At 39.6% G+C, this 13210-nt stretch overlaps 1 protein-coding gene across 1 annotated transcript; it reads right to left on the reverse strand.

Moving 5' to 3' along the window:
• Positions 1–7472: 7472 nt before the first annotated feature.
• On the reverse strand, positions 7473–12744 carry LRRC10 (leucine rich repeat containing 10). The gene has a single exon (XM_078146213.1). It carries the CDS (start codon positions 12466–12468, stop codon positions 11635–11637), a length of 834 nt encoding a protein of 277 aa, XP_078002339.1. The 5' UTR covers positions 12469–12744; the 3' UTR covers positions 7473–11634.
• Between the last annotated feature and the right edge of the window lie 466 nt (positions 12745–13210).

Consider the following 13210-nt stretch of genomic DNA (forward strand, 5'->3'; position numbering starts at 1 on the left):
CCCAGAGTCATACAGCTAGTGTCAAGTGAGGCTGGATTTGAACTCGGGTTCTCCTGACTCCAGGGCCAGTGTTCTGTCCACTGCACCACCTAGCTTCCCTTATGCTAGGCACTTTTTACAAGTATTACCTCATTTGATCTTCACAATAACCTTTTGACCTAGGTGCTATTATTCTTGTTTTACAATTGAGGATACTGAACAGGCTAAATGACTTGCCCAGGGTCACAGAGCCTATCTGAAGATTTGAACTCTGGTCATCTTGCCTCCAGGAGCTGTTCTCTATCCACTGTACCACCAGCCACCTCATATAGATATAAGCATTGATTACTGTTAACTTTGAACTGGAAAACTTAGCTAGTTTTTGCTTTTTTAAGTTTCACTAACGCATGTGGTGGTTTGGTTTTCCACCATGATTATTCAGGCCCCAAAGTTCTGACATAGAACCTATGAAATTGAAATTTCTTTTTTAAGTTAACCAGCTGCAATGACAGCTGTTAAAATCAAAAGTCAAAAGGTAAAAGGTTACCTTTAGAGAGAATAAGATGCCTTGATGTAAAAGGGTCTGTGATTACCCAATGTTGGAAAATGGCCAAGTTAAGCCCGACTTTGTAAATAAGCCCTGCGGTGTTTCCTGAAGGCAGTTGTGACTTAAGGTAATGGCTTGTGAGGATCAGAATGGGATTTGAATCTTAAGTCCACCTAAGCATCCTACCTCTACTTTTCACTTTAATGTTTGTTGAAAGGATGGATGTTATGAAAAAGTATCAGCTTTGTGGATTTTGTAAATTCCTTCTCATTGGAGAATGGTACATAACAGGTTGGGGGGGGCCGTTACTGGGACAGTGAGAGATTTGAAATACGATATCTGGGCCTTTTTGGAATTGTGATTTTCAGGTTGTTTGATTCTTAGATTATCTCTCACTTACTTTGTTAGTATGTATCTTATATTTTCTCTCTTCTTTTTGGAGGCAATTGGAGTTGTGACTTGCATGTGGTCATACAGCTAATGTGTCAGAGGCCTGATTTGAGCTCAGATCCTCCTGACTCTAGGCTAGTGCTCTCTATCCACTGTCACCAAGCTGCTCCTATATATTTTTGAGTTTTTTTTAATTCAGTCTTTTGATTTTGCTTTGATATTTTTATGGAGTTACTGGTTTTTGTTTGGCTCATTCTTAACTTCAGAGAGTTCAATTCTGTTTTTGCCATTCTTTCCTCCTTAGCTGAAATTTCCTATAATTAGTACTCTTGTAGCCCTTGTGGCCGGGAATTTCGATTCTTTGGGGTTCTACTTGGACTTATGAAGTTATATTTTTCTTCTGGGTTTATTTCTTGGACCTCTAGCCCATAGTATTTCTTCATTGTGTTCCGTGTTTTCTTGGGCTTCCTTTTAACTCCAGCCTTAGTTTCTGGGTTCTGACTTTCTGCGTAGGCTAGATCCTACCTCCTATATCCTTGGATGGTGTTGGGCAGGCCCTCCATGATCTTTTTTATCATGGATAAGACTAGGTCCTGCCTTCTGTAGGAATTCTGAGTTTTGGCTGTTTCTTCTTTGCAGAATCCCAGACTGGGAGTTGCCTGTATCCATTGCTGTGACCTTGGTAGGTTCCAGCCAGATATTGATTGTCTTTATAGCAGACTCTTACAAGACCTGAGGTCCTTTGCTTTCCAGGTGCTGCCCTGGCCCTTTCTGTAGCTGTGACTTCAGCATGGTCTGCCTGGGTGCTGTTCTGGCCCTCTCTCCTGTAGTTGCTCATACCCAGGTTGCTTGAGCCTAGCACTGGGCACTGGTCTGGCCATCTTGCAGTGGCTGTGCACAGGCTGGCTGGGTCCTCTGCTGGGCACTCATCTAGCCTCATTTCCTACAGTTTTGAGCTGCCTGGCCCCTCCACTGGACACTAGTGTGGCCCTGTCCTTTGTCCTGGCAGGGGCATGGACTGCCCAGGTGAGGATATGGTCTGGCTCCAACATGTGCTCTGGGACTGGGCTCCTTGAGTGTTTTGCCTTCCACCTACTTGGTTTGTCTCTGACCAGAGCTTCTGCAGGATTCTGGCATTCTTCATCAGGGGGTCCTGGAGCTTATTACTGTTCTTTTTGGTTTTCTTTTTCATTATCCCCTGTGGTGCATTTTTGTGAGTATGGGTTTGTCTTTATTCTCGAAGAGGACCCTGACATCTGGAAAATGATAACATGACTTGCAAATGAATTGGATTTGAGTGAGGGAGGGCTGTTCAAAGTCACCATTTAAATTTAAATTCCCTGTATTCTGCTTCAGGGATAGTACAGGGGGGAAAATTTGCTGGAATTTCATTTCCAAACTGCTGATTGTTGCTTTGTTTCATAGCATTAGTAAGAAATGTTTGCTTGATGTTGCTGATTTGTTCCTAGGTCAAAGTTAACGTGCTTTACAAAACTTTGTAACACCATTTTCTAGGTGGAAGTGAAGTTGGAAGTCTTACTGATTACCACCAAACAAAACTCTTGTTCAGATTTTTACTAAATGGAATGCAGTAAACTTAAGACACTCAAGTATTAAAATCTATTGGTGTTTTAGTTGTGGTGTACAATTAATTATGCGTACTGATATATTACCTTATCTGTGCCAAAGCTTTGGTTACAGACTTCTTCTTTATCCAGGAACAGGTTCTATACAAAATGGTTGATTTGAAATGGCATATTTTTAAAGATCTATTCGCTTTGCTCAGAGTTATTTTTGAGGTTAAAAATACAGGATGTCCCAAAAGTACAGTTTTATGTTATTAAAAGCTTAAAACTTCACTAAGACTCCCCCGGCATAATTAAAACAAAAGCTTTGAATATTTAAAATATAAAACAACATCCCCGTAGATACTGAAGGGGGTATCAGCGATATAGTGAAAAGAACCCTGGACTTGGGATCAGCTATGTAACCTCAGGCATATTATTCTTTTAGGGTTTTCCCTGAAAAATAGGTTGGAATAGTATATTCAGTTCTGGGCACCACAGTTTAAAGGAGGACATTAATATAGCAAAAAGGATCCAGAATAGAGCAGCCAAAAAAGGTCCATATACCCCTTATCATGAATTCCTGCCAAGAATGTTATTGCCATCCTTTTAGGGTGACAGCATACCTTTGCCTAGATTTAGTAGAGGGAAGCAAATTTATCTAGTATTTGAGTCCTCAGCCCCATAACTGGTGAATGGTAGAATAATTAAAAGATCTATGTAAACTTGAAGATAACAGAAAGAATATGATTTAGAGATAGAAAAATAGGGGAAAGATAATTTGGAGCTTCTGGTAGAATAGGAAAAAAAAGCCAACCCTCACATCTTCACTCAAGTCTTATTATCACTGAATTCTGGAGTCCTGGTTCCATTGCTAGGAAAAGGCTTAATTTGTCAAATACTAGTTCTAAGAGGGAAAGGTTCTAATTCACTTGTAAGGAAATGGGACAAGAATTTCCTTAGCGATTATGTCCATGTGTTTCCTAATTTAGTTAGAGCTAGGATGGGAAGGCAGAGGCACTTAATCTCAAAATTAGTTTTCTCACATTTAGAGCTAGAGTGGCTATGACATTTTCTCTTGCAAAGATGCAACTAATTATTACTCAGAGGATTTGAAAAAATTACATCCTTTGATATTTGGCCATTTTTAAACTTCAAGAAAGAAAACTCAATGGATGGTAGTAATCATGCAAGTCTAAGTATTATACTACTTAGTATAACTATTACAGCATTGGTCACGTATGCTTTCAGCTCATTCAGCAAACGTTTATTAACTTCCTCCTTTGTGCGGGACTCTGTACTGAGCAGTGGAAATACAAAAAAGAAAAATTAACTATTTTCACCCAAAGAGCTTACATTCTTGTAAGCTTAGGAGAAAATGACATTTACACAAATAAGTAAATGCAAAATACATATAAATGCCAACTTTTTTGTTTTTGTTTTTTAGTGGAGAGGGAGTGGTGCTAACAGTTGGATTGATAGAGTCTAGAGGCTTGAAGGAAGCTATGGAATCTATCAGGCAGGTGCAAGGAAGTGGTGCATTCCAGGCATGTGAAGACAAGGTAATAATGAGCTTAGTGGGTTTATTGAAACATGAACAGTTTGGGGACAAGATGACAAAGTATGCTTGAAGTGAGAGGTTCTAAACCTGGGATCTGTGAACTTGTTTGTTTTAAACATTTTAATAACAGAATTTCAATATAATTTGTTTTCTTTGTATTTCTATGTATTTTTTTATATAGTTGAAAACATTCTGAGAAAGCACCCATAGACTTCACCAGAGGGGTCTATGACACACACACACACACACACACACACACACACACACACACACACACAGAGAATCCCTGCTCTGAATACATTTTTAGTTCATGTAGGAGATACCTACATTATTTACATCATGTCATGTGACCCTCATGTGGGTTTTGTGTTAAGTATGGTAGCTTTACTGTTTAGTTAACTTTGTTTTACTTAGGGTAAAAATAATCTTTCCTGTACAAGATTTTTATGGAAAGTGAGTAGGGAAATTCCACTGAACAAATTCTTTCTACCAGTATTGTTTTTGTTGTTATTTATCTTTCATTCTCAAAGAGGACCATGACATCAGGAAGGTTATGCCATGACATGCAAATAAATTGAATTTAAGTGAGGCAGGGCTGTGCAAAGTCACCAGCCTCACTTTCTCCTCCGCAGCCATCTGGGTCCAGTGGCAAGATGTAGATCAGGGCAACTGGAGATGGCCCCAGATACAGTGAGACCTTGACCTTTTTAAGCTTAAGGTCTTTAAAAGGCCAATGTAGATTGGCACCTTCCCCTTTAATTTATACTCTTAGAGAATTGCTTAGGGTTAAGTGACCTGTTATAAAAAGTATATGTAACCGTATGAACACAATTACAAATTTTCATATAAAGACAGATTGAAACAATTGGAGAAATATTAATTGCTTATGGGTAGGCTTAGCCAATATAATTAAAAGGATAATTCTATTTAAGTTAATTTACTTATTCAGTGCCATACCAATCAAACCACCAAAGAATTATTTTATAGAGCTAAAAAAAAATACCAAAATTCATCTGCAAGAATAAAAGATCAAGAATATCAAGGGAATCAAGGGAAATAATGTGAAGGAAGGTAGTCTAGTAACACCAGATTTCAAACTATATCACAAAGTAGTAATCATGAAAACAATCTGGTACTGGCTAAGAAATAGAGTGGTGGATCAGTGGAATAGATTAGGTACACAACACACAGTAGGAAATGACCATAATAATCTAATGTTTGATAAATGAAAGATCCAAGCTTTTGGAGCAAGAACTCACTATTGACAAAAATTGATGAAAGAACTGGAAGCAGTTTGGCAGAAACTAGATATAGACCAACATCTCACATCATATACCAAGATAAGATCAAAATGGGTAGAGGATTTAAACATAAAGGATGATATCATAAGCACAGTAAGGGAGCATGGAAAATTTTAGCAATTAGATCTATGGATAAGGGAAGAATTAAGACCAAATAAGAGATAGAGAGAATCACAGGAAATAAAATGGATAATTTTGATTACATGAAATTTGTACAAACAAAACCAATGCAGCCAGGATTGGAAGGACAGAAGGAAACTAGAAGGGAAATTTACAGGAAGTTTCTCTTTTAAAGGCCTCATTTATCAGATATATAGGGAACTGACTCAAATTTATAAAAATATGAGTAGTTCTCCAATTGATAAAGGGTCAAAAGATATGATTAGGCAGTTTTCAGAAGAAGAAATCAAAGCTATTTATAGTGATACAAAAAAATGCTCTAAATCACTATGGATTGGAGAAATGCAAATTAAAACAACTCTGAGGCATCGCAGAAGAGGAAAATAACAAATGTTGGAAAGGATATGGAAAAATTGGGACTCAATGCATTGCTGGTAGAGTCATGAACTGGTTTAATGATCCTGGAAAACAATTTGGAACTATGTTCAAAGGACTATAAAATTGTGCATACACTTTGACCCAGCAATACCATTACTTGGGCTGTGTCCTAAAGAGATCAAAGAAAAGACCTATTTGTATAATCATATTTATAGCAACTCTTTTTGTGGTGGCAAAGCATTGAAAATTGAGGAGATATCTATCAATTGAGGAATGGCTAAACAAATTGTGGTATGTGATTGTGATACATTATTGTGCTATAAAAAATGACAAGCAGTACGATTTCAGAAAACATGGGAAGACTTATATGATCTGATGCACCGTGAAACAATTAGAACCAGGAGAACACTGTACACAGTTACAACAATATTGTACAATGATCACTGTGAATGACTGAGCTTTTCTGATCAATACAATGATTCAAGATAATTTCAAAAGACTTATGATGAAAAATGCTATCTACCTCCAGAGAAATAACTGATAAAGTCTGAGTGCATACTTTTAAAATTTTTTCTTTTTTTTTTTTGCAACATGGCTAATATAAAAATGTTTTACATGATTTCACGTGTATAATTCATATCACATTTCTTGCTTTCTCAATGGGAGGGAGAGGGTGGACAGAAGAAAAAGAATTCGGAATTTTCTTTTAAATGAATGTTAAAAATAAATAAACAGCAAAAAAAGTTTTTTAAAGAGTATGTGTCACAGACAAAACTTGAACCTAGGTCTTCTTGACTAGGAAGCCAGCTTTATCTACCGTGCCAAGAAGTTTCCTTCTGCATAAACTTTTGAAGAAGCTGGTTTGTGTGTTTATATTGGTTTAGTAGAATCAACATTGTATTTATTCCTGGGGACTTTTTTTTTTCAATTAAAGGCAACAAAATTGTAAAATTCTCATGGATCTTAATGTTTTCTCCTGATTTAATTTTCACTTTCTAATTGTACCCATTTTTTCATGTTTACTTAATAGTACTTTCATTTAACATCCAAAGCAAAGAAACTAAATCAATTGTCTAGAAGATTTCTAGAGGGTTACAATGTACTTCTTTCTTAAAAAGAGAAACTCACTATTCAGCATTACTTGTTCTCTCTCTAAATTAAAATAATACATGAATTTTCTTTCTTTGAACTTGGCTTTACAAAGAAGACTAACATTCTTGAGTTTAAAATGAGTCATGAAGTTGTCAACGAAAACTTTATTTCTTAAGAAGTGTTTATTTACTGTGTGAGTCAGTGAAATACTCAAACGAATCTTAATATTTTATTGATTCTGAAGCTCCCTCTAACAAAGCAGATTCTCACACCTTTGTTCCTGCCAATCCTGTGTGACTCTAGTTCACATCTTCCAAAAAGTTTGCCTCAAGGGATCTATCCATTGCGCTTGGGGGCCTTCCTCAGTTTCTCCTAACATTTTTTCAGGGTACCAGTGGGCACTCTGGCCATTTGTCATCCCTTGCTTTCACTACATGACTATCTGTCTACTCTTATCACAAAGATAATACTTTACCCTAAGTTGGCTATTAGATCGGTGGATAAGGGGAGAATTAAGACCAAATAAGAGATAGAAAGGATCGCAGGAAATAAAATGAATTCTTTATTACATGAAATTTGTCTCGTGCATCCTGCATGCCCCTCTCCATTGCCTTCTGTGTGATATACATACATCTTTGATTCTTCAGAAGCAGTCACACTCCATATCTAGTTGCCATATGGCAACAATGGTAGAATGTTGGTATTAAAAAGACGGACCTTTGCTTTCACTGGAAGTTTGGGGTTACAAAGAAGCTTTGTTATTTGACAAAGGCAAACCAGTCCACTCTTCTCTTCCTCTTCAACTCAACCCAATTTGTTGCCTATCCATGCTGTCTGTGCCAGGTGTATTTACTAATGTACAAGCTCTATAGGTTCTCTATGCAAATACATGTTGAAATCTGGGCAACAAACATTCTGCAACTACGTGGTCTTTCCTGTGTGGATGATCAGGCCAAAATCCTTTGAGGGATAATAGATCCCTTCTAGGAAGCTCTGCAGTGTTCTGGGGCTTGATGCACTCAGCACAATGCCATCTGCAAACAGGAATACGTGAAAGACCTCATTATCCACAGAAAATCCCTCCTCGATTTGGACTCCATGGTGGATCTCCTCCATTGCTGTGGCAAACATCTGATAAGCATACATCACCCTGACATTGATGGAAGACACTTTGTAAGCACCCATAAGATGGCATATTGCTTAACAAATCAAATGCTTTTAAAAAATCAACAAACCAGAAACATAATGTTATCTAATATTTTCTTCATTTTTCAGTAAGTTGAAAATGCTAAGGATATGGTCCATTGTTGACTCTTACTTGTGAAAGACTAAGGCATTTTTCCCAAATGTGTTCTTTTTAGTATTCTTTTTACCTCCTCTATTGATCATATTGGTAGAAAAAAGCTTACTCAGCTTTAGTACAATTAAATAATGCATTAATTTTTAAATTATTCGTCTGAGTCAAATCATCTGTTGAGAGGGATGATGTGACATAGAGAGAGCTTCCCTCAAGGCCAAAATCAAACGAGGTATGTCTGGGACAAACTCAGAGCTTGTCCTGGGAACAAATTCTGCCTTGAGTACATAGTGGCTGTGTGACTCTGGGCCAGTCATTATTTCTGCAGCTGCCACATCAGTAGAATGAGGTAATTGGGCTTAATGACCTCGGAGGTGTTGTTTGCTAGGTGGCACCGTCTATAGAGCACTGGTCCTCAAGTCAGGCAGACCTGAGTTTGAATCTAACCTCAGACATTTACTAGCTGTGTGACCTTGGGCAAGTCATTTAACCTCTTTTGGCTTCAGTTTTTTTTTTTAATCTGTAAAATGAGAATCATAATAGCATCTACCTCCCAGGGTTGTTGTTAGGACAAAATGAGACACTATGTGTAAAATACTTTGTAACCCTTAAAGTACCATATAAATGTCAGTTATTATAAAAATAGTAATTATTATTTTTATTATCATCAACAGCAAAGTTACAGTTGTTGGACAATTAGCTTCTAGAGTCTAATTTAGGAAGCATGTTGTCACAAGGAGATCTAGTCCAGAAGGGTGTCATGAATTCATGACCAAAAATGGATTGCCATACAGAGGGAGCATAATAATAATATTAACGATAATAAGTGAGATTGAGATAACACTTTAATGTATGCATAGTGTTTCACATTTACTCTTTGTTGTCCTAATCTGTGATCCAGATTTGGCTTAATGGGGAGTAAATGCCCCCAAACTCATCCATACCAGTTTCAATAATCCTATTGCACCTAAATGACTATCAAATAGTTTTTGAAAGTCCAGTTGAAAGAAAAAAAAAAAGAAAGTGCAGTTGGCCTGGAGGCTAGGAAAGAAACTATGCAAGATCATACCATAAATTGCTCCTTTCTCCCAAGCCCGGCCTTATTCTCTCAAGGATTTTGTGTAAGTCGGGATGCCAGAAGATCATACTTTGATGTAACCTTTCCAATAGGTTAAAATGCATTCATGCTTTCAGATTGGTTGTCTGAACACAGTGCTTAGGTCGGATGATATATTCACATATTCTGAATGTACTAAACAAGTTAGCCACTGACAACAGTTGACAGAGAGTGAATTAATTTTTTCCCCAGGAAGAAAAAAAAGGGCATACAATTTGCATGCATCTAAAGATAACTGCAAATATGCTCTTGTTTTATTTACATAGGTGTGTAGAAAATGCTTATGGAAATACCAGACAAACTCAGTCAAACCAGGACATTAATTTTAAATAGACAAACATTGGTGACTCTTATGCACAATGCAATCTGCAATTCACATTTGTTTCTGTTTATTTTCTTAAGCAAGTGAATAAATGTTTAACCTACCACTAAGAGACCTACCAGTCTGACCAGATGTGAATTTTCTTGAGGAAGTTACTCTCACATCAAGAGAACCGGGGTTCGGTTGCCTCTCATTTATTTACACAAGAAGAAAGAAATCATGCTTTGGGGTATCAGTCAGAATACCAGTCTACACATGACCTTAATGAGAGCACAACTAAAGAGAGTCTCTACTTTCCAAACGATCATGAATGACATAAAAAAAGTTAGAAACAGGCATTGAATCAAACCTTTTACGGGAAATTGGCTAAATCAGGCCAAACCAATTTTCAGGTTCATTAACGTCAGTCAGGGCTTAACAGCTCTATGGGGGTGGTGGGGAGGTATTAAATGGAGGGGGTTTTGAGCTACAGTGAAACTGTCTCATGAGTATTTGTTTCATTAGGAGAAAAGATTTTTCCATGACTGAGTCTGACTCTGAAGACAATGCTGGGAACACAGTTTTAAGTGGTCTAAATGCGTAATGCAGAATAATTTCAGCCCTGGGAAGGAACATATTAGCATGTCACATAAACAGCCATGGGCTAGTGAAAATATTTTCTTTTTGGATAGCTCCGACCTGAGCAATATGCCTGCCCAAGCTACCAGAGGAGGATTAAACTTTCCCAATGTAGCTTTACCTTGTTCATTTTGTAGGATTTAGACCCGGAAAGGGCCCTAGAAATCATTGACTGTACTTCCCTCATTTTATAGATCAATCCAAAATCGGATGATGAAATTGAGGCTGGGGAGACTTGCCCAAGGTTGCCCAGACAACAAGGAGCAGAACCAGATTTCATATACAGGGTTCTTTCCACTATACCAGTCCAGAATCTAAGGTAGATACTCCATGGAAGATTGATTGGAAGGACACCTAGGATGAGAAAGCACATAGATTGTGATCTCCACCGGAGGGATGAATGAAAACACTGTCAACACCATAGTTCCATTGAAGTAAGAAACAGGCTGTCCTGTTGAGAAGCGGTGGTTTTATCTGTTAAAACACATAGCAGCTTCCCCTTTTAAAGCACACTCTTCAGGGAGAATTAAATTCAACTCTCCTGAGGATTTAAGCACCATTATGTGTAAGGCATTGCGCTAGATGCTAGGTACACAAAGCTAAATACGACACAGTCTGTGCTCTCAGAATACATTTCCAACTTCTTTGCTTCGGGACTGCAGAATCCTAAGGTAACAAATGAGGTCGAGTAGTGTTATATTTATTTTTTCCAGTTAGCTGGAGTTGAGAGTGGTGGGGGGTGGTTGTGAGAAAGGCTAGTTGCTGGATATTCCGTTTTGTTCTGAATGAGAACAAGAGTTGTTTCTCATATGTTCCTTTATGTGGGAGAAATTGTTCAGGAAAGGAGTATTCATTATAATCAAGAGTGTATTGTAGTTAGATCCAAAGTGAAGTCAGCCAACAAGCATTTATTAGCACTTAACTATATGGCAGGCAGGGAGGGTAGGTGGCGCAGTGGATAAGAGTGCTGGGCTTGGAGTCTAGAAGACCTGAGTTCAAATCTGGCCACAGACACTTACTAGCTTTGTGACCCTGGACAAGTCACCTAACGCTGTTTGCCTCAGTTTCCTCATCTGTAAAATGAGCTAGAGGAGGAAATGGCAAACCACTCTGGTGTCTCTGCCAAGAAAACACTGAATGGGGCCACGAAGAGTCAGACACTACTCAAACTACTGAACAACAAAAATGTGCCAGGCACTGGGTTAAGTGCTGAGGGTACAAAGACAGGCAAAAGACTGTCCCTGCTCTTGAGGACCTCACAGTCTAATGGGAGAATCCACATGCAAACAGCTATGTACCAGCAAGCTATAGAAAGGATCAAGTGCAGATCATCACAGAGGGAAGGCACTAGTCAACTTTCTCAGAAGTAGGAAGAGGAGGGGCCGGGGGAGCAGGTGCCTCCTGCTTGGCCATCCGAAGCCGCCTGGCTTTTCTGGGATCAGGTTCAGGGGTTTCCTCTGACCACCTCCCCACTCGCCGTACCCCCTTTGCCACCTTCGGGGCATTCCTGCATGGGTTGTGGTCATAGATGACCAGCTTCAGGCCTGACAGGTGAGCCAGGCTGGGGAAGTAGGAGATGTTGTTTCGATCCACATCGATGACTTCTAGGAAGGGCATGTGAAGCAGCACCGTGGGGAAATCGGTCAGCAGGTTGCCTGAGAGCCAGATGGTCCTCAGCTCCTGGAGGCTACTCAGTCGCCTGGGGAGCAGGCGCAGGGCGTTGGAGCCGGCATGCAGGGTTTTGAGCAGGCTCAAGTCACAGATGACCTCGGGCAGTTGGGTCAGATAGTTATTCTCTATCCAGAGGGTCTTGAGGTTCTGCAGCAAGCTCAGTTCCAAGGGCAGGTCACGTAGCTTATTGTTCCCTAGGTAGAGGATGCAAAGCTGCTTCAGGGTACACACAGCCGGAGGCAAGGCCTTGAAATTGTTGAAATCCAAGGCCAGGATCTGAAGGTTCTGCAGCTGCTCCAGTTCCGGGGGCAGGCTGTTTAAATTGTTGTCACTCAGGTAGAGCTTCACCAGCTCCTTGAAGGAGCACACATGTAAGGGGAACCTTCGCAGCTGGCGGCTGCTCAGGTCCACCATCTTGTCCAATGGCATCTCCTGGAGGTCTCCGAGCAGGTAGTTCTGGCAGTCGTTGGTGGGGACAAAGGCAATGAGGGCCCGGATGGTGTTCCCCATCCTGAGACTGGGAACATGGTGAGCGCCGGCCTCCCACAGAAGCAAGAGTCGGGACCTGAGAGCGTCCAGGTCCCTGCTTTACAGATCGCTCCAATAGTATTTCGTTCCATCCCATTATAACCTGTTGTTTATGTGGTAAGAGCCGTTCATCTTGAGAGCAGCAAACTGTTCCTGATAGAGGAATGAGTGTTGGGTGACAGACAGAGGACCACTTGGGAGACCAGCTCAGACTTGTCCGGAGCTCACCGCCAAGCAGCTCTTTTATCTCTGCCTGTCCTTGGCCAAAGATAAGGGGGAGAAGATTTGGGGAAACGATATCAGCTGACTGTCTGGTCTGAGCAGCAGGGCTGGTGGCAAGGGCTGACTGGCCCAGAGTAAACCTCCTCTGGCATCTATTTTTAAACAAAACTAAACAGTTTCTGGCTTAAAACAAAATGTACGAATGAAATGTTATTGGACATGAGATACTTCACCCAAAATATGTGCCTCTAAATGCTGAATGAACCACCTAGTATGTCATAGTATTTGGTCATCAGTTTCTACTTTTGCTGTTTGCCAATTGTGAACAGAAAGAAAAGAGAGATCTTTAAACTTTGAACGTAGGGTAGTGGCAGTGTCTGCTCTACTGGACCTGGATTTTGTTCCCTTTTTGTATTATCTTTATTTACTTTATTGTGATCATTGTGTACACAGGGCAGCTTAAAGGTACAGTGGATAGAGCATCAGATGTGGAATCAGGAAG

The sequence above is a fragment of the Phascolarctos cinereus genome, unplaced genomic scaffold (assembly GCF_003287225.1).
Source record: "Phascolarctos cinereus isolate Bilbo 61053 unplaced genomic scaffold, phaCin_HiC Scaffold_1;HRSCAF=81, whole genome shotgun sequence".
Classification (NCBI taxonomy): Eukaryota; Metazoa; Chordata; class Mammalia; order Diprotodontia; family Phascolarctidae; genus Phascolarctos; species Phascolarctos cinereus.